We start from the raw sequence: 20,418 nt of genomic DNA on the forward strand, positions 1-20,418 counted from the left end.
GTAATATAATATAATATAATGTAATATAATGTAATATAATATAATGTAATGTAATGTAATGTAATGTAATGTAATATATTATAATGTAATATAATATAATATAATGTAATATAATGTAATATAATATAATATAATGTAATGTAATATATTATAATGTTATATAATGTAATATAATGTAATATAATATAATATAATGTTATATAATATAATATAATGTAATGTAATATATTATAATGTAATATAATATAATATAATGTAATATAATGTAATATAATATAATATAATGTAATGTAATGTAATGTAATGTAATATATTATAATGTAATATAATATAATATAATATAATATAATGTAATATAATGTAATATAATATAATGTAATGTAATGTAATGTAATGTAATATGTAACCTAATGTATTTAAATATATTAACTGAACTGTCCTCTGGACTCCATAGAGGAGGTGGGTGAGAGGAGGATGTTAGCCAAGCTGACATCTATCATGGACAACCCCTCTCACCCCCTGCATGAGACTGTGGGGGCCTTAAGCAGCTCCTTCAGCAGCAGACTGAGACGCCCACCCTGCAAGAAGGAGCGCTACCACAGGTCCTTCATCCCATCTGCAGTCAGACACTTTAACATCAGCACCAGTGTCTGATCACAACACTCTGTAACTCACCCACCAGTCACTCCATGGCAGCTACTGCACTGTTTATCTACCTCTGCATATCTATATTGTTATATTATAATATCAGACTTTGGTACATATACTTCTGCATCTTCATTACCTCATCAGTACCGTGTTGTTATTTATTCAGCAATATGTCACTTTACTTATCATCAGCCGTACCACCATGATACACACCGTGTGTGTTTTGAGGTGGTGCAATTTTGTTGTACAAAAACTTAACCATCCACAATAAGTGAAAGGTGTACATGGTGTATATATTTATTATTCATATTATTGTTGTATTTTATTGTCTTCTTGTCGTCAATTTTTTCATCCATCACTTGTTTTACCCTGTATTTTCTTTGAGCTGTTAACAAGTGAATTTCCCCCAAAGGGGGATCAATTAAGTCTACATTATCTTATGTTCATCAGTTTATAGTGAAAAGACCCCCCCAGCCAACCTGTGCGTCCCTCAGTGACGCTCTGTCTGGAGGCGTGTCCGGCCCTGATGGTGGTGAGCACCACCCTGTAGAGCGCTCCAGGTCTCAGGAGGGTGAACTGGATGCTGGTGCAGTTGGGGTCCAGACTCTGGTTCTTGATGACACTGCTGTCGTGGACCAGCAGGACGCTGTATGAGTCCACGTCTCCGGACGCTCGGTTCCACCTCACCTGCAGGCTGTCGGTGCTGCCGCCGTTAGAGACCCTCAGTCCGCCAACCTGAGCTGGAGCTGAGAGGAAGTAGAGACGTTAAATAGACTTAATCTTCTTCCGGTTTGGTATTGAAGGTGTCATGAGTTTTATTGTTAAGTTTAGTTTTTAATATCTTGTGTTCTTGTCTTGATTAAGTCTTGTTTAGTTATGTAATTAATTTGTGTTTCATTGTTTAGAGATTATCTCCTGGAGTTCTGCTGTAACAGCCCTGACTTTGGTTTTTAGTGTTTCCTGTTTTATTTTGTAGTTCTTGCCCTATGTTTGTTTTGTCTTGTGTTACTTCCTGCCTTTGTGTATTTTCCCGCCTGTTGGATTATGTGCCCCGCCCTTATTGTTTTCACCTGCTCTCTTGATTGTCTCACCTGTGGCCGATTAGTTTCACCTCCCCAGTGTATTGAGTCTTTGTCTTCCCATGTCCCGGTGCTCGTTCGTTTTCGTCTGTCCATGTGCAGCCATCGTGTTATTCTCTGTGATCTCAGTGTTGCCTATGTGGATTTTCTCCGTTGTTCCTTCTGTGGTTTTTACACCTTCTGATTTATTTGGATTATTTATTGCCTGTTTTGTTGGACCTTTTTTGCCATTGGATTTTGTTTGCCCGCCTTGGACTCCTCTAATCAGTAATCCTTTTGTTTTGCCTTCTGCCCTTTTTTTTGTTTAAATAAATACTTAACAGTTTGCATCTGGGTCCTCAACCGTTTGACAGAAGGAGGAAGATGTAGTAGAGGAGCTCCCGACTAATTGTCTTAATTACACAAATAACTGACACATTTTCATCAAGAGTTTATGGTATAGTTAAGAGTTGAGTTTATGAACTCTAAGTGTAACGAAATGAGCAACTCTAAGCCGCAAAAACAAACAAACACAAAAAATCCTGCCACGCGAGCCGACATTGACCTAGCTGGCAAGCTAGCGACCATGGCGGCAGCTGCTAATGCCACAGACAACACAGATGGTGGCAAATCTGGGGATTCTCTCTCCATGAACCAACTGGTTACGGAACTAGCTTAACGACATTCCAGCCTCAAGGAAGACATGGGCACAGTAATCCAGGAATCAATCAAGCCCCTGCAAACTTCGTTGATGGACTACATGACATAGTGAGCTCTTTCCACGGCCGTCTAACCTCAACAGAAACGTTAGCAGAGGCCACGATAACACTTCTATTAAAACCTGGCAAAGACGCTAAAGAATGTGGCTCATATCGTCCGGTATCACTTTTGAACGGAGATGTAAAGATACTAGCGAAGCTCCTTGCCACTAGGTTGGACACTGTTATGACAGACATAATTTCCACCGATCAAACAGGCTTCATCAGGGGTCGCCATTCTTTTACCAACATACGCAGGCTCCTTGGTGTCGTCGACTCCTCCCCATCCTCGGGGGCTCCCGAGGTGGTGGTCTCCCCGGATGTGGAGAAGGCGTCTGACTGAGTTGAGTGTTATATGCCCCACCTAGAGCATCAGTAATGACTGTGTTCTTAGCCCTTTCCACTGTCAGGGGCTACGCGACAGGGATGCCCTCTTAGCCCACTCCTTTTTACTTTGGCCACTCTCTGAAAACATCACAACACTTCAATGGGACGTGAACATTACATTAGAAGTGTCCTTATATGCAGACGACCTCTTGTTACACATTTGAAACCCTGTGTCATGTGCCCTTGACATTGTGAATATGCTTCATCAATTTGGCGTTTTTTCCTGTTATAATTTAAACTTTTCAAAAAGTGAATGTTTTCCAGTCAACAACTCAGCCCTCCAAATTGCTGAAACAGACTTGCCCTTGCTCTTTCCTCTCTCTAGGTCGGGATTTAAATATTTGGGAATTAATATCACCCGTACGCTTTCTGGTCTTAATGATTACTCTGAAAACTGACATCCAAAAGTGAAGTGCACTAAATGTATTCCTATTAGGCAAACTTGTGCGTGTGAAGATGAACATACAGCCCAGATTTCTGTATCTGTTTCAGAGCATCCCAGTCTTCTAACAAACATCCCAGGGTTCGCGAGGTGCTTCTTCAGAGGGCAGAGGGCAGGTTGGCCTTGCCCAATCTGATGTTCTGTTACTGGGCGGCAAACCTATAAAAAAGTTTATTGGATTCAAACCCCGAATGCTGATTGGTGCCACTCAGAAGCGAACACCTGTCATCATCGCTCCCTGCATTAGTAACTGCCAAGCTTCCTTTATCTCCCAAACATTACTCATCATGTGCTATAGTAACTTCAGCTGTCAGGATCTGGAGGATTTCTCGGTTTGTGGCCCGATATGTAACAATCATGGTTTCCTCCCAGCCAAAGCAGTGATCTCTACATCGACGGCACTTTTGCCACTTTTAATGCCCTTTACGCCAAATTTAAATTCCAACGCTCCAACCTTTTCCGTTATTTCCAGGTCCGACATTTTGTTCAAACCATTCCCATCTTTTCTCAGTCTACCACCAAGAACAGGACTAGATGCGATCTTACAAACCCCTGCTCACCTTAAAGGGCTTATTTCAAATATTTATAACACTATCGTGTCATTCAATAATCTAACACTTTTTATTACATTACATTTATTTTATTACACCCTTTTTTTCTAATAAAAACATCTCTGTGACCCCTGAGTGAGGAGGTTAAAGTAGCCTGCTTATGAACACCTGGTTCTGTATGAGAGGAGCAGACAACAAACGTTTATATTGTTTAACAGACTCTAAATCCTTCTGTGACGTGTCATCTGGTCACATTTCCCTTACCTGTCGGTGCCGTCACGGAGGCGGAGTTCGTCAGGTTGCCGCTGTTGGTCATCACGGTGACGGTGTACAGGCGTCCTGGGGTGAGGAGGTTGAAGGTGCAGTCTGTGGCCCCCCAGGAGAGGACCCTCTGGTCCAGCAGGGAGGGGGGGTCGGTCTGTCTGAGTGTCACCGTGAAGCCGTCCCACTCACCATCGGGTCGATTCCAGAGCACGCTAAGAGCGGACTCATCGGCACGACGAATGAGCAGCTGCTGCACGGGGCCGGGGGCTGCAGGTACATCACATCATGTCACACACCTTCTCTTTCATATACAACAGTTAATGTATTTACGTCATTTACGTTTTAAAAACTCTGTTTCATATAGTTCGAGAATAAAACCTAATAATATGGACTGACCCAGTCGCCCGTGGCAGGTCGCCGTGTTACCCAGAGTGCCACTGTGCACCGTGACCTCAGCCTGGTAGAGGCGGCCCGGCAGCAGGCCGAGGCTGCGAGCGGAGAAGGTGATCTGTGAGCTGAGTTTACTGACGGTCCGGTTCAGCAGAACCACGGAGCCATTCCACAGCACCACGCTGTAGTTCTCCCAGTCTCCTCTGGGGGGCAACCAGCTGAGCCTCAGAGCCCGGCCCTCACTGAGCGGAGACAGGGAGAGAGCTGACACCCGCTCAGGCACTGAAACAGGAAGAGGAGGTGGGCTTTAAACTTTGTAAAGGTGTCAAAAACAGGTCTCCATCAGGAGAGAGATTTTATTCTGAAAGGGCAGGATGTTAAATGTAAACATGAAATCAAAGACCCAGACAAGGTGTTGCTTAAGATGAACACCTGGTTGGGGTGTTCCTCTTTAGTTTCACGTCAGTCATGAACATGTCAGTGGACAGGTATTTCTGAGGTTCCCTTCCTGTTTACATCTATAACCTGGTCTGGTACCTGTCCTCCTGCTGGTCCTGCTCTCTGAGCTCCGTCCTCCTGCTGAGCTCCTGACTCTCAGCTCGTAGCTGCGTCCAGGCATCAGACCCTCAAACACCTGCTGGGTGATGTTTGGAGGCAGGTGGCGCTCCTGGGGGGTTGATCCCAGAGCAGACAGAGTCAGCAGGTAAAAGTTCACCCCCCCCTCAGGTGACCTCCATGACGCCTGCAGACTGCCGGAGCTGCCATTGTGGTCCAGGGTCAGGTGTGACACGGCTGCTGGGACTGAGGGGGGGTCACAGAGAGACATATTATATACACACTGAAGTATTTCTGAAAGACAAGCAAACATCTGAGCAGAAACAGAGTTATTCACAGAGTTATATTTTGAAGAGTTAAGAACAAAGTAATTAACAGAGTCATAAGTAAATTTCGGCCGAGGGAGCATTTGAGTGGGGGAGTCTACAGAGAGGAAAGTGGGAGGAGCCTTAAATAATCTGACAACAGCTGAGCTTGAAAATTAAACAAAAAGCTACAAAGAGACTGAAACCATCTGAGCTGAAAATGTTCAGTGTCACAGGATGAAAACACTTCCTCCAAAAAGGACCTTCAGGAACTCCTTAAAAGGACGTTCAGAACGTCGGGCCTTCAGAATAAAGCTGCAGGTTGCTGTTTTTTTAATTCGTTTTAATTTGATGTTTTATTTTGTTCTTATTAAGTGCTTATATTGAACATCCAGCAGCCACAGAGCGAGCAGTGATGTGTGTGTTCAGTGTAATGTTTCCTCTGTTAGCTTGTTCGCTCTGTGTTTGGTCTCCTCCTCTTGATACTGTTCAGCTGCTAAATGCTCCTCTGAGTTCACAGCTAGTCTCTGACGGTCTGCTAGCTTCAAAAGCATCCAATAATACCTACCTGTGACGGCCTGTGTGGAGGCAGAGCCCTGCAGGCCCACAGCCTCTGTTACCACGGTAATGGTGTACAGGGTCCCGGGCTGCAGGTCGTCCAGGTGAGCTGAGGTCGTTGTGTTTGATACTGTGACGTTCTTTAGCAGGGCCCTGTCCTCACCCGTCAGCAGAACTCTGAACCGCTCCACCCGGCCTGGACCCCCCCGCCAGGAAACACCCAGGCTGTGAGAGGACGAGGGCACTGCCTGAAGGCCGAGGACAGGTGAGGGAGCTGCAGGAGGGACACACAGGTGATCTGCAGGTTACAGGTAGATTCAGGTAGGCCTGCCTGTTTGGTAACTATGGTATTTATTGTTAAAAAGCCATCACAGATTGAAGTCAGTGTCACTGTCACATCTGAAGATAGCTAAAGTAGCTAACGTGTTTAATCCATAGACTGTACATAGGAAGTGGACATAAACACGTGACGGCTGTATTCAAGCCTCGAGTTCACCATCCGGCTGTCTCTGAGCCAGAAGTGACCATATTTGGACGAGGGGAAGCTACTCTATACCCATGGTTCTCAACCGGTGGGTCGGGACAGAAAACTGGGTCGCGGAGCTGTTTTCTCTGGGTCGCAGATGTGTGCGGTTTAGGCAAAAAGTCAATGCTGCACTTTTATTTTGAAGGACATGGGTTTCCTTTAACGAGCGTGATGTAGTAATGTAGCTTAGTTACAGTTAGTTACTGTTAGTTAGTTATTCACTGTAATCACTGTAAGTCCCCGTGTTGTGTCTCACCTGTAGAAGGTTTGTTGTGTCTCAGCTGTAGCAGGTGTGTTATGTCTCACCTGTAGCAGGTGTGTTGTGTCTCACCTGTGGCCATGTTGTGTCTCACCTGTAGCAGGTGTGTTGTGTCTCACCTGTGGCCATGTTGTGTCTCACCTGTAGCAGGTGTGTTGTGTCTCACCTGTGGCCATGTTGTGTCTCACCTGTAGCAGGTGTGTTGTGTCTCACTTGTATCAGGTGTGTTGTGTTGTGTCTCACCTGTAACAGGTGTGTTGTGTCTCACCTGTAGCTGTGTTGTGTCTCACCTGTGGCCGTGTTGTGTCTCACCTGTAGCAGCTGACCTGTAGACAGGTGTGGTGCTCTTGTTCCCGGCTTTAGCCACCAAGCTGACGGTGTACAGAGTCCCGGGGATCAGGGAGGTGAAGCCGGATTGGGGGGCAGCAGAGCCTGTGATGCTGGTGCTGAAGGTGGATCCAGAGCTGTTGTCCTCCAGAATCAGGTGGTACCAGTCCACATGACCTGCAGAATGAGACCAGGTGACCCGCAGAGCTGCAGAACCAGGGACAACCTCAGACTGGACCTTATACTGGAGCTGGTCCTGGTCCAGGACCTGGTCCACCTGCAGGAGAGCCGGACCGACTGGGTCTGAGACAGGAAGGAAGAGGGATTAATCAAACACCCATGTTTGTGTGTCCCATGTGTCACCCATGTGTCACCCATGTGTGTCCCATGTGTGTCCCATGTGTCACCCATGTGTGTCCCATGTGTGTCCCATGTGTGTCCCATGTGTGTCCCATGGGTCACCCATGTGTGTCCCATGTGTCACCCATGTGTCACCCATGTGTGTCCCATGTGTCACCCATGTGTGTCCCATTGTGCATTTTTACGCAGTTCTCAAACAGCAGTTCAGGCTTTAGGGTGGAGATTGGGATCTATATATAATGAATATAATATAATATTATATAATGTAATGTAATGTAATGTACTATAACATAATATAGTATAATATGATGTCATGTCATGTCATATAATATGTGATAAATTACAATACAATATAATATAATATAATGTAATATGTAATGTTATATACTAAAATGTAATGTAATATTATACAATCCATCTCCACTGCTCTCTAATCAGTGTGTCATTTAAAAACAGCTTCCTGCATCCGCTGCACTAAAACAATGAGAGGAGGGAAGTGAGGGGGGAGAAGGGGGGAGAGGAGGGGGGGTGAATCTGAGCTAGGAGGGGGGAGGGGGTTATGGAAACAAACACTTGAAGGGAGATGAAGACCATTGTTATACCCTTTCCCACTAAAATTAGCGTGTTGGCGCTGGTTTTTCAGACCCGGAAAGACCCGCTAATAAATGGCGATTGTATCTTTTCCCATTGCCAGTGAAGTATCCTCCTGTTGGTCTCTTTTCTGCTGCGTCACCATTTGACGTCACAAATGCGCCTTATTTTGTCTTGCCAGTGTTGTTGCATCTTGAAACAGAAGACAAATTCGCCGTTGTATGTTGATCTTCTGTATTTACACGACAGCGAGCGGAACTTCAAAGTGCGTCATAGCATCGCGCCAGAAAGGGGGTGGAGATTAGCGTGTCGACCCGGGTTTTGTGTTCTCATCATTGCCTGTGTCTACTGCAGAGTCATGTGACCTGCCCGCCCATCACTGACCTGATAAATAAAATCTCTTCTTCAGCTGCTCTGTGCTGCCACCATGGAGGCATCATGGCAGCCACAGGTAAATGCTGTTTCAGAGCAGAGAAGAAGAACTGAAACAGAGCTGTGCTACCTGAGAAGGTTAGTCAGAGCGACACCTAAGGAAACAGTTTCCTGTTATATCAGTTTTTCCTACATACAGAGGTCATCAGAGGTCATCAGTCTCATGCGACCTCTGTGGTTCTCACCTGTGCGCACTGACGCATTGGTCATCTCTCCGTCCTTCCTAGAAATCACAGTTAAGCGGTACAAAGTCCCAGGTATAAGGCCAGGTATCAGACAGGTGTAGTTCCTCCTGGCCTCTCCGTCCTGGTCACAGAGGGGGGGGTCAGACCGGGGGTCAGCCGGGGGGTCATCAGTGAACATGGTGAAGTTACAGGACAGACCGGCGGTGCTGAACTTCACCACAGCTGAGTCTGAGCCGGAGCTGATCTCTGTGATGTGTGCAGAGCAGCGGGAAGCCTCAGTAGACCACACCTGAAACAGGAAGTGACATCACGACAGGTGAGCAGTCTGTACTTCCTCTTCTCTTCATGTTTTTTCAGTTTGGTAGGGGGCCATTTAATACTAATGAATACTAATGGAATAAAATAATAACCTCTCAGCAGTAAAGGAGAGAAAAAGTGGTTATATATGTAACACATTACACACTGCTGAAATATTTCAACTTTAAATAAAACAATTATTAAAGTTTCTGTTGAATGTTTTAGTTCACAGCTGCATATTTAATCTTTATTTAATGATTTATAATAAAGCAGTCAGCCATAGTGAAGTGGTCTTTAGAGGACAGCTCAGACAGTAAACTGAGAGCTTTATTAAACCAGCCTTAAACTTAACTCCTATGTACTCTAATTTTTAACTGCATTATTATTTGTACTGTGATATATTTCATGCTGATCTTATTTAATCAGTCGGGTTTAAATGATCCAGAGCCATTTGAAACCAGACACAGATTAACTCACCTGGCTTACGCTCCAACACAAACCGAGGATCAAACATGTGGCTCCTCTGAGCATCACGGCCTCTGAATTCAATCCGTCTGTTCAATCAGCAAAACAGAAACACGAAACATCCCCGGCTCGGCTGGCATACCAAGGACACACAAGCACACGCGAAGGTTTAGCACCTCGTCACAGTGACTCCATCCACTTCTACATCCTCTCAGCCTGCAGCAGCAGCTCCTCAGCCCCTTTAGGAGAGGAGAGAGCTGCTGTCACATCTCTCACACAGCCCGGACTCTGCAGACCTTCAGCCTGCTCTGAGTCAGACCGGCTCCCTGCAGACCCCCACCACACCCTGCTTTCCTTCCGGCCCACCTAAGACTTTCTCTGTGACCTTTAGCTTCAAACACAGCTCCATCAGTCGGAGCAGAACCAACTATTGTTTCAGTTCAATACGAGTTATCTGACCAGGAAGCAGCCTCAGGGCCTGGAGCACATATATTCATACTTTATCTGCATGAGTTCGATCACCTGAGCTATCCACACTCATCTGCTAAAGATGCTTAAGATGCTAAAGATTGTCACTCTCACAAACTCACAGCTGAAACAGTTATTTTCATCTGAACCAACCTGCACAGTAAAAACACCTGAACCACTGCTGCACACTTTAAACAGGACTTTCATTTGTATATCATGTATGCTGTATTGTGACAGTTTGTCGTTTGGTGTCTTTGCTTTATTTTGTTTGGGGTGCCAGCCAGGTTTCTCTCCTGGCACTGAAGATAAGTCAGTCAGTTTTGTCTGAATCAAACCTCACAATGGATGAACACATAAAATGTACACCCACAATAAATGACAAAGCCCCACCGGGCAAGAACAACACAAGCTCAAATTCCTCAGTTGCAAATCAATAAAGCACAAAACAACAAATCCCACAATCCCAAACTCCACAAAGCAGTATGAAACAGTCCAACTCAAAATTACACTTCGGGTTTTCTTTCTTTTCTGTACTCTTCTGTTTATGTCCAAAAAAAAATGTATCTCCAAACTAAAAAAATATAAAGTTCAGTTTTTCAAATCAAAGTTTGAGTTCAGTAAAAAGAAAACAAGTAACAAAACAGAAAAAAACCTTTCAGGCAAAAATAATGGGTTCTTACTTCAGTCAGTCCGGCTTGGTCAAATGGGTAATCCAGTTCGGCTGTGAATGCTGGTTCTGACGAGCAACAGCGTAACAGGTGTGATCCAGGAGGGTTATTTCAGACGGAGGACAGATGACGACGGTGAATGAAACATACATAAGGGATTACACGACCTTACTGTCTTCAATCGGTAAGATGAGCGTTTGTCCGACCGTCCGCACTGCTTCTGCCTTTTTTCCCTCCTCAACACTGACGGGGAAATAAGGAAGTGGGTTTGAAAGGTGGCGCGAGCCAGGGACGAATCCGTGAGTGCCTTGTGGAAATGGGTGTATCAGGGGTGTGTGTGTGCGTGCAATCCTTTGGGATGAAATCCGGATTGTCACAGTATATACTGTATATACAGTATATACAGTATATGCTGTATATGCTGTATATGCTGTATATGCTGTATAGTATACGTTACCTGTGGCCATCAGACTGTGTAACTCCTCCCCGTTCAGCAGGAGGAAAAATGGAGCGCAAAAGGGACTTTTATCATCATGTGCAATAACACCTTCAATATCTGGCTATATTATGTTCACTATGTGCAATAATTCTTTTCATCAGGAGCGACAGAATCTGACAGAATCTGTTTCTTAATAATTCATAATGTTGTGCAATAGAAGCCCTCACTACAGGACAACAGCTGAACTGCCACCATCACTTCCTGCCTACTGTCTCTTTGGCATTAACCCAAACACTTCATATTTTATATTCTCACTGTTGTTTTTCTATTTCTCTTATTTGTACTCTGTTTTTGGAGCTATGTGGCACTGAAGGAAATGATCCTTAAACTTCTATCTATCTTCAAAAGAGAGCAGCACAAGTACTTACAGGTGTGGTGGAGGTTGGAGGTATAGGCGTAGTCTCAGGAGGAGTGGTGGGTGTCCTGGTTGTTGTTGCTGCAGGCGGTGTTGTACTGGAGGTGGGTGTTGTGGTTCTGATGGTTGTAGTAATGGCTGTAGTTGGAGCGGGGGTAGTAATGGTGGCTGCGGTTGTTGTGGTTGAAGATTCAGTAGTTGGAGGTGTTGTAGAGGGTGTGGTTGTAGTTCCAGGGGTGGTTGTTAATCCAGGGGTTGTGTAGGATCTGTCTGTGGTTGTAGGAGTGTTTGTCTGACTCGTACGTGGGGCTGTTGGAGTGCAGATTCTAATCCTTCCTGTCGACGTCGACCTGACTGATGGAGGTGTGGGTGGAGCAGCATCAGTGGTGCTGTTTGAGTTTAGTGGATGATCTGCAGAGACTGTCGGCAGCGTGGAGGAGACGGAAAGGGACGTTTGGGAAGTTATAGGCGGAGCTTGAGGGCTCGAAGGAGGATCCGTCTCAAAGACCGATGTAGATGTCAAACCTGCAGGAGGTGTAGCTGTGATGGAGGCAGGTGAAGCAGTGCGTGTGATGTTCTGGTCAGTAGATAAATGTGTCGTATAAACTGTGTTTGACTGTGAGTCAGAGAAACCAGCAGAGGAGAGAAGATCCGTCCTGATCGTCTTTGACAAATCCATCGATGAAACCAGAGTCACAGATTCAGTCGACTCCACCTCAGAGGAGGAAGAGGAGGAGGGGGAGGAGGAGGAAGAAGAGAAATAGGAGGAAGAGAAAGAGGAGGAGGAGGAGGAGTCTGCTGTGGTCTCAGTCCTGGCCTCTGAACTCTCTGTGGATCTCTCAGTGGTGAACACAGCCAGACTGGAGGAGACATGGCTGCCGTTTAGAGCTGCTGTGACGGCTGAAGGACGGAGGACGGGCGTCTCTGACCTCCTGGGTCGAGGTTTGCTGATGTCGTTCTCATGTGTTGATGCTCCGTCAGGTATTGATCCATGATGTTCCGAGGCTCTGTGGGAGTTTACTGTGTTTACTGACCGTTCATCAGAAACTGTGATGGCGTGATCCAGAGGTTCATAGGTGGAGGAATAAAAGATGGTGGTGGCAGGAGACATGTCTGAAAAACAGACCATGTGAGTGATGCGTTAATGAAGAAGAACATTTAAAGACAACTTTACTCAGTTTTAGCTTAAAGCCTGAAACAAATCTCCACCCGCTCCACCCTCAGTGTTACTCCTTCTCCCTCTCTGATGAGCACCTATAATTCATAGAACTGCAGTTACAGGTGTAACTCCTTCTTAAACATCAGTATTAGCTGTCATCAGGGTTAGGGTTAGGGTTAGTGTCTTTGTGCTGCTGTCTGATTCATGGAACATCAGGCCTGCCGCTCAGCCTTGTTCCACTTCCCCCCCAGTGGCCACTCGCAAATCTCAAATTGACAGCGCTAACAGGAAGTGGCGTAACAGTGAAAGCTGTGATATTAAAGTAACCTGATCCTCTGTCCCTGTTGTTGTTTTGTCTTTATCGTCTTCAGGATGTTGGTCATATTTTCTCTGAGTCATTCTCTGATCCAAACTGACATCCAAATGATGGAGATGCTCATTGTTTGGATCAGTGTGTTACTGTATTAAAACACACACATCTATCAGTGTGTGTGTGTGTGTGTGTGTGTGTGTGTGTTGAAGTGAATCCCGCGTGTGGCTCACACTGAGACAGGAAGTACACTGCTGACGTTCTTCCTGCTGGACTCAGTGAACCGACACACAGCAAGTCCTCATCTCTCAGCGCACTACTCGTTGACTCGCTTCCTTCTGTTCACCAGGTACCATGCTAACTGTCTGATACCATGCTGAAGGTTTGTTAGCATGCTAACTGTCTGATACCATGCTGAAGGTTTGTTAGCATGCTAACTGTTTGATACAATGCTGAGGATTTGTTAGCATGCTAACTGTCTGATACCATGCTGAAGGTTTGTTAGCATGCTAACTGTCTGATACCATGCTGAAGGTTTGTTAGCATGCTAACTGTCTGACACCATGCTGAAGGTTTGTTAGCATGCTAACTGTCTGACACCATGCTGAAGGTTTGTTAGCATGCTAACTGTCTGATACCATGCTGAAGGTTTGTTAGCATGCTAACTGTTTGATACAATGCTGAGGATTTGTTAGCATGCTAACTGTCTGATACCATGCTGAAGGTTTGTTAGCATGCTAACTGTCTGACACCATGCTGAAGGTTTGTTAGCATGCTAACTGTCTGACACCATGCTGAAGGTTTGTTAGCATGCTAACTGTCTGACACCATGCTGAAGGTTTGTTAGCATGCTAACTGTAACTGAACTGTCTTCAAGAAATCAAATCCTGGCTGCAAACTTTCTTCAGCTCGATGAGAACAAAACAGAAGCTATTTTATTTGGACCGCAGCATTTGACAAATACTGTTTCTCCTCATCGTGGCTCATTGGCACCCTCCATTAAAACACATGCAAAAAATCTAGGAGTCATATTTGACTCAGGATTAAAGTCAATCATGCAGTAAAAGTAAGTTTCATGCAGCTCCACATCATCTCCAAACTCAGATCCAGTCTCTGTACTTCTGACCTGGCTTCCTGTTAGCTACAGAATTCATTTTAAAATCATGTTGTTTGTTTACAAAGCATTTAATGGATCGGCCCCCTCCTACATCACAGAACTGCTGTCCCCATATCACACTGTCAGACAACTGAGATCGTCTGACCAAAGACTTCTGTCTGTCCAGAGATCCAGGACAAAGTGTTATGGGGACAGCCCCCCCCCTTTAAATATTCTCTGTTGGTTCTTTTTCTTCTTCCAAAACTGATCAATTATAAAAAATAATGATAAATCGTTTAATGACACAATTTTTCAGCAAAAACCTCTCATCTCATGGTCGCCTTATTAGCTGGGAAAGGGGGTGTGGCTCTACTACAGTCCATTTTAGATGATGTGGAAAATTGTGATTGGCTATTCATCCTGTTCACACACCGGCCATTTTCCTCTGAGGTCTCTCAGGGTGTGAAGTTTCAAGACCTTTATCATGCTGCTTTGTTCCGGATGTTTTCAATCACGTTAACGTGGAGAATCTGAAACCTCCTTTTTATTCAGGGCTTTAGATACAACAGCAGCTGAGAGGACAAAGTCTCAAGTTACGTCTGACATCAGAGGAAAATGGCCGCCGCATGAACACATGAATTGGAAATGTGAAGGAACTGAAGGTGTGAAGCACCAAAGCCTGCTCAGGAAGCCACTAGTCACATACATTCACGGGAGAACGACGGGGACTTCCTCTCACCTGTTTGAGGGCATAAATGCGTCATCTGCTGCTCCCCTCCTGAGTCTACCTCGTACCTTCTCCACTCTGCAGCCTGCAGGTTTGCTCCCAGCACCGCCCGTGCTCCCTGTTTCTTCAGGTACAGGTGAGTCTCAGCCAATCCAAATGCTCCATTGTTGCCGTAGCAACTCCACGCCGGCGCTCTGCTGCAATCGCTCAGTTTGGCCAGACGAGCATGGAGCGGCAGGTGGGGGCTGGGATCTGCCCAGAGACACCTGGAGGACTGAATGTGGATCAGCCTGGCTCTGCCCAACCACGCCCACTGCTGGGTGGGGCTAGTGACATCACAGCGTCCCAGAATGACAACCTGACTCTGGGCTGACAGACACAAACTCCTCCGGGGCAACTTGACGAGGAAGCCGGCTGAGGAGACACAAAACCGACACAGAGACCATTAAATCTGATCTAAAGAGCCCTGAGGGGTTCAACAGAGTCCACCAGAGACCCTCAGAGTCTAACAGAGTCCCCCAAAGACCCTCAGAGTCTAACAGAGTCGAACAGAGTCCCCCAAAGACCCTCAGAGTCTAACAGAGTCCACCAGAGACCCTCAGAGTCTAACAGAGTCGAACAGAGTCCCCCAAAGACCCTCAGAGTCTAACAGAGTCTAACAGACTCCCCCAAAGACCCTCAGAGTCTAACAGAGTCCACCAGAGACCCTCAGAGTCTAACAGAGTCCCCCAAAGACCCTCAGAATCTAACAGAGTCCACCAGAGACCCTCAGAGTCTAACAGAGTCTAACAGAGTCCACCAAAGACCCTCAGAGTCTAACAGAGTCCACCAGAGACCCTCAGAGTCTAACAGAGTCCACCAGAGACCCTCAGAGTCTAACAGAGTCTAACAGAGTCGAACAGAGTCCCCCAAAGACCCTCAGAGTCTAACAGAGTCCACCAGAGACCCTCAGAGTCTAACAGAGTCCCCCAAAGACCCTCAGAATCTAACAGAGTCCACCAGAGACCCTCAGAGTCTAACAGAGTCTAACAGAGTCCACCAAAGACCCTCAGAGTCTAACAGAGTCCACCAGAGACCCTCAGAGTCTAACAGAGTCCACCAGAGACCCTCAGAGTCTAACAGAGTCTAACAGAGTCGAACAGAGTCCCCCAAAGACCCTCAGAGTCTAACAGAGTCCACCACAGACCCTCAGAGTCTAACAGAGTCTAACAGAGTCCCCCAAAGACCCTCAGAGTCTAACAGAGTCCACCAGAGACCCTCAGAGTCTAACAGAGTCGAACAGAGTCCCCCAAAGACCCTCAGAGTCTAACAGAGTCTAACAGACTCCCCCAAAGACCCTCAGAGTCTAACAGAGTCCACCAGAGACCCTCAGAGTCTAACAGAGTCGAACAGAGTCCCCCAAAGACCCTCAGAGTCTAACAGAGTCTAACAGACTCCCCCAAAGACCCTCAGAGTCTAACAGAGTCCACCAGAGACCCTCAGAGTCTAACAGAGTCCCCCAAAGACCCTCAGAATCTAACAGAGTCCACCAGAGACCCTCAGAGTCTAACAGAGTCTAACAGAGTCCACCAGAGACCCTCAGAGTCTAACAGAGTCTAACAGAGTCGAACAGAGTCCCCCAAAGACCCTCAGAGTCTAACAGAGTCCACCACAGACCCTCAGAGTCTAACAGAGTCTAACAGAGTCCCCCAAAGACCCTCAGAGTCTAACAGAGTCCACAAGAGACCCTCAGAGTCTAACAGAGTCCACCAGAGACCCTCAGAGTCTAACAGAGTCGAACAGAGTCCCCCAAAGACCCTCAGAGTCTAACAGAGTCCACCAGAGACCCTCAGAGTCTAACAGAGTCTAATAGAGTCCCCCAAAGACCCTCAGAGTCTAACAGAGTCCCCCAAAGACCCTCAGAGTCTAACAGAGTCTAACAGACTCCCCCAAAGACCCTCAGAGTCTAACAGAGTCCACCAGAGACCCTCTGAGTCTAACAGAGTCCACCAGAGACCCTCAGAGTCTAACAGAGTCTAACAGAGTCCACCAGAGACCCTCTGAGTCTAACAGAGTCCCCCAAAGACCCTCAGAGTCTAACAGAGTCGAACAGAGTCTAACAGAGTCCACCAGAGACCCTCAGAGTCTAACAGAGTCTAACAGAGTCCCCCAAAGACCCTCAGAGTCTAACAGAGTCCACCAGAGACCCTCAGAGTCTAACAGAGTCCCCCAGAGACCCTCAGAGTCTAACAGAGTCCACCAGAGACCCTCTGAGTCCACCAGAGACCCCCAGAGACCCTCAGAGTCTAACAGAGTCGAACAGAGTCCACCAGAGACCCTCAGAGTCTAACAGAGTCTAACAGAGTCCCCCAAAGACCCTCAGAGTCTAACAGAGTCTAACAGAGTCTAACAGAGTCCCCCAGAGACCCTCAGAGTCTAACAGAGTCCATCTCTAAGTAAGTATTGCATCACAGCTTTTCTCCTCCTGTCCTGTAAGATCCCCGTGTCTTTGGGCTGTTGGATTATCTGACGCCATCACAGAGCTGAAAAGAGTTTCTCTGAGATGATGACACAGACTTTTCAGAGACGTGGTTCATACAGGACAGCAACGCTTAAACAATGACCATCATGCATTACTTCAGATTAAAGCAGCAAATAACGATCACTCTGCTGATTATTGTCGAGATGAAGTCATAGTTCCCTCCGTCTGTAACATGTCCGTTTCTAAGCGTCTGAGGTGATGTGTCCTCAGAACGTTGAATTAAATGTGACATAAAACACACTTTAAACAGTTCATCCAAAACAGCTTTACAGTTAGCTGTTGCTTTCTGTCCATTGACTTATTAACTGGTTGACTAATTGTTCGACTAAGATTAAACAGACTTGTACTCTTACTTCCTTTCACTACGTTTAGCAGAGAAAACAAACATCCTCACGTTAAAGAATCAGACTCAGGGTCTGTGACGAAGGTTTACACGTCCAAGATGTGCTGGTGTTGTTTCTGCGTCTGCTCTTAACTAAAACGAATACTTCCAACAAACTGTGGTCAGTAATGTAGTACTTATCTACATTTACTCAAGCCAGTACTTTAATACTACATTATGTACATGTAATGGTACTACATCTATACTACAGTATTAGTACTCTGGTACTTGCATATCTTTTTAATGGAATGGACAGAATCACAGTCAGATTTTAAATCCTTCTTTTAAACAGTCTGAAATCATCCTGTTCTTTTATTCTCTAATGTAAGCTCTGTAACCCCCTCTGTGTGGACATGATGATTGTTATTGATTATTATTGATTATTGGTTTTCTTCTGTGTAGTAAAACTCATACATGAACAATATTTTAAGGCTTGTGAAAATGTTATATGCTGTTGATAATATTATTGAGGCAAGTTAAGCAAACTGTTTTCCCTTTTATCAACATGAATAATTTTCTGTTTCACAGCTTAAATCCATCATTTAAGTTTTTATGACATTTTCTATTAATCAAAAGTCTCCACATTATTGTCTCTGTTTTTGTTTTTAATGTACAGTTGAACAAATGATACACGTATGGTAAGCATCACTCTTTTACTGTACTACAGTAAACTTTACAGAACAATAAAAACACATTTCACATTCAGGCTCTGAGTTTGATTAAATGTAACATACATCTACTGTGATGTTTTCTTTACTTATCAGTACACAGAGTATTTCCACAGTCATCCAGAGACTGAGTTTGGTTTAAAGAAGCTTGTCTGATCACACACACATTACACAGAGAACATGTTAGAATAAGCTATATATATATATATATATAGGAGCTCTATGAGTACTTACACGCAGCGCTGAATCTGAGCAGCGAGAGTACCAGCAGGATCAGGGCATCCATGTTTCTGAGCCGCTCTGCGTCCTGCAGCTTGAGACGAGCTGAACAGACGAGCTGAAGGGAAGTGAGTGTTTGTGAGGAGGAAAGAGTCGTTCAGCAGAGCTTCCTTCTATTCAGAGAACTCTGAGCTCTGAGAGAGAGTCCTCGACTGTCGGAAATACCACCGGACATCCACCACATTCAGAGCTCCATGAAGGACATCCAGGAGAAGACAACGGCTGAGAACACAAGAACCAAACAACAATAATGAAAATAAAAATAATTAGTGGAGAACATCTTAGAACCTATTTAATTGTTTGAAATCTCGTAAAATCTTTTATAATAGATACCGGTAAATATATCAGTTACAATTTGGATTCTGAACTCATGAACAAAACCAAGTTTCATTCATTAAGGATGTAAACAATATTTGTATATAAACAACTTTTTGATATCTTCAGTTCTTCATATAAGATGAACTTTTTTAACCCAGAGTTACAGAACAGAAAGAACAGCTCAGATATGAGAGAAATATGAATACAGACTGTCTGCACTAATGCAGAAGAAATAGCCGCCTGGTAGAGTAACAATAGTACAAGAAGTTATTTACAGAACGAAGCACAAAGTCATGGTGGGCAGCACGGTTGCAAAATGACTGTCTTCATATTTCACTATATATTTATATTATATTTTTGTGTTGGCTTGAAGTTTTCATGTTAACAGACCAAAAGAAGAAGACATTATGAAAAAGAACAGAAACTATTTATCTGAAACTAAAGTGAAAAAAAAAAGTTTCTTCTGAATCCTTAAAAACGCTGTTAATTATTTTCTGTTAAATCAATGTGATGCAGTTTTTACAGTCTCTACAGTGTTTACAGTCTTTAGAGTTTTTACAGTGTTTACAGTCTCTACAGTGTTTACAGTCTTTAGAGTTTTTACAGTGTTTACAGTCTCTACAGTGTTTACAGTCTTTAGAGTTTTTACAGTGTTTACAGTCTCTACAGTGTTTACAGTCTTTAGAGTTTTTACAGTGTTTACAGTCTCTACAGTGTTTACAGTCTCTACAGTTTTTACAGTCTTTAGAGTTTTTACAGTGTTTACAGTCTCTACAGTTTTTACAGTCTTTAGAGTTTTTACAGTGTTTACAGTCTCTACAGTGTTTACAGTCTTTAGAGTTTTTACAGTGTTTACAGTCTCTACAGTTTTTACAGTCTTTAGAGTTTTTACAGTGTTTACAGTCTCTACAGTTTTTACAGTCTCTACAGTGTTTACAGTCTTTAGAGTTTTTACAGTTTTTACAGTCTCTACAGTGTTTACAGTCTTTAGAGTTTTTACAGTTTTTACAGTCTCTACAGTGTTTACAGTCTCTACAGTGTTTACAGTCTTTAGAGTTTTTACAGTTTTTACAGTCTCTACAGTTTTTACAGTCTTTAGAGTTTTTACAGTTTTTACAGTCTCTACAGTGTTTACAGTCTTTAGAGTTTTTACAATTTTTACAGTCTCTACAGTGTTTACAGTCTTTAGAGTTTTTACAGTTTTTACAGTTTTTACAGTCTCTACAGTGTTTACAGTCTTTAGAGTTTTTACAATTTTTACAGTCTCTACAGTGTTTACAGTCTTTAGAGTTTTTACAGTGTTTACAGTCTTTAGAGTTTTTACAGTTTTACAGTCTCTACAGTGTTTACAGTCTTTAGAGTTTTTACAGTGTTTACAGTCTCTACAGTGTTTACAGTCTTTAGAGTTTTTACAGTTTTTACAGTCTCTACAGTGTTAACAGTCTTTAGAGTTTTTACAGTGTTTACAGTCTCTACAGTGTTTACAGTCTTTAGAGTTTTTACAGTGTTTACAGTCTCTACAGTGTTAACAGTCTTTAGAGTTTTTACAGTGTTTACAGTCTCTACAGTGTTAACAGTCTTTAGAGTTTTTACAGTGTTTACAGTCTCTA

General features: G+C 44.2%; 1 protein-coding gene across 2 annotated transcripts in view; it reads right to left on the reverse strand.

Moving 5' to 3' along the window:
• The window catches only part of LOC138613578 (receptor-type tyrosine-protein phosphatase beta-like), a 42,652-nt gene extending 27,712 nt beyond the window's left edge, over nucleotides 1-14,940 (reverse strand). The window contains exons 1-9 of one of the 2 annotated variants that reach the window (XM_069687287.1): nucleotides 14,653-14,940; nucleotides 11,362-12,461; nucleotides 8,597-8,885; nucleotides 7,014-7,331; nucleotides 5,927-6,190; nucleotides 5,036-5,299; nucleotides 4,505-4,780; nucleotides 4,109-4,375; nucleotides 1,128-1,394 (exon numbers count right to left, since the gene is read on the reverse strand). In XM_069687287.1, coding sequence (XP_069543388.1) covers nucleotides 1,128-1,394; nucleotides 4,109-4,375; nucleotides 4,505-4,780; nucleotides 5,036-5,299; nucleotides 5,927-6,190; nucleotides 7,014-7,331; nucleotides 8,597-8,885; nucleotides 11,362-12,461; nucleotides 14,653-14,677 — 3,070 coding nt within the window. In that variant the 5' untranslated portion in view covers nucleotides 14,678-14,940. Of the gene's footprint in view, nucleotides 1-1,127; nucleotides 1,395-4,108; nucleotides 4,376-4,504; nucleotides 4,781-5,035; nucleotides 5,300-5,926; nucleotides 6,191-7,013; nucleotides 7,332-8,596; nucleotides 8,886-9,370; nucleotides 9,437-11,361; nucleotides 12,462-14,652 lie in introns of those variants that run through there. The other variant, XM_069687288.1, reaches the window with a different exon arrangement.
• Nucleotides 14,941-20,418: the final 5,478 nt, after the last annotated feature.

The sequence above is a fragment of the Semicossyphus pulcher genome, unplaced genomic scaffold, assembly GCF_022749685.1.
Source record: "Semicossyphus pulcher isolate SPU_LCO1_2020_fin unplaced genomic scaffold, fSemPul1.0.p SCAF_8, whole genome shotgun sequence".
Classification (NCBI taxonomy): Eukaryota; Metazoa; Chordata; class Actinopteri; order Labriformes; family Labridae; genus Semicossyphus; species Semicossyphus pulcher.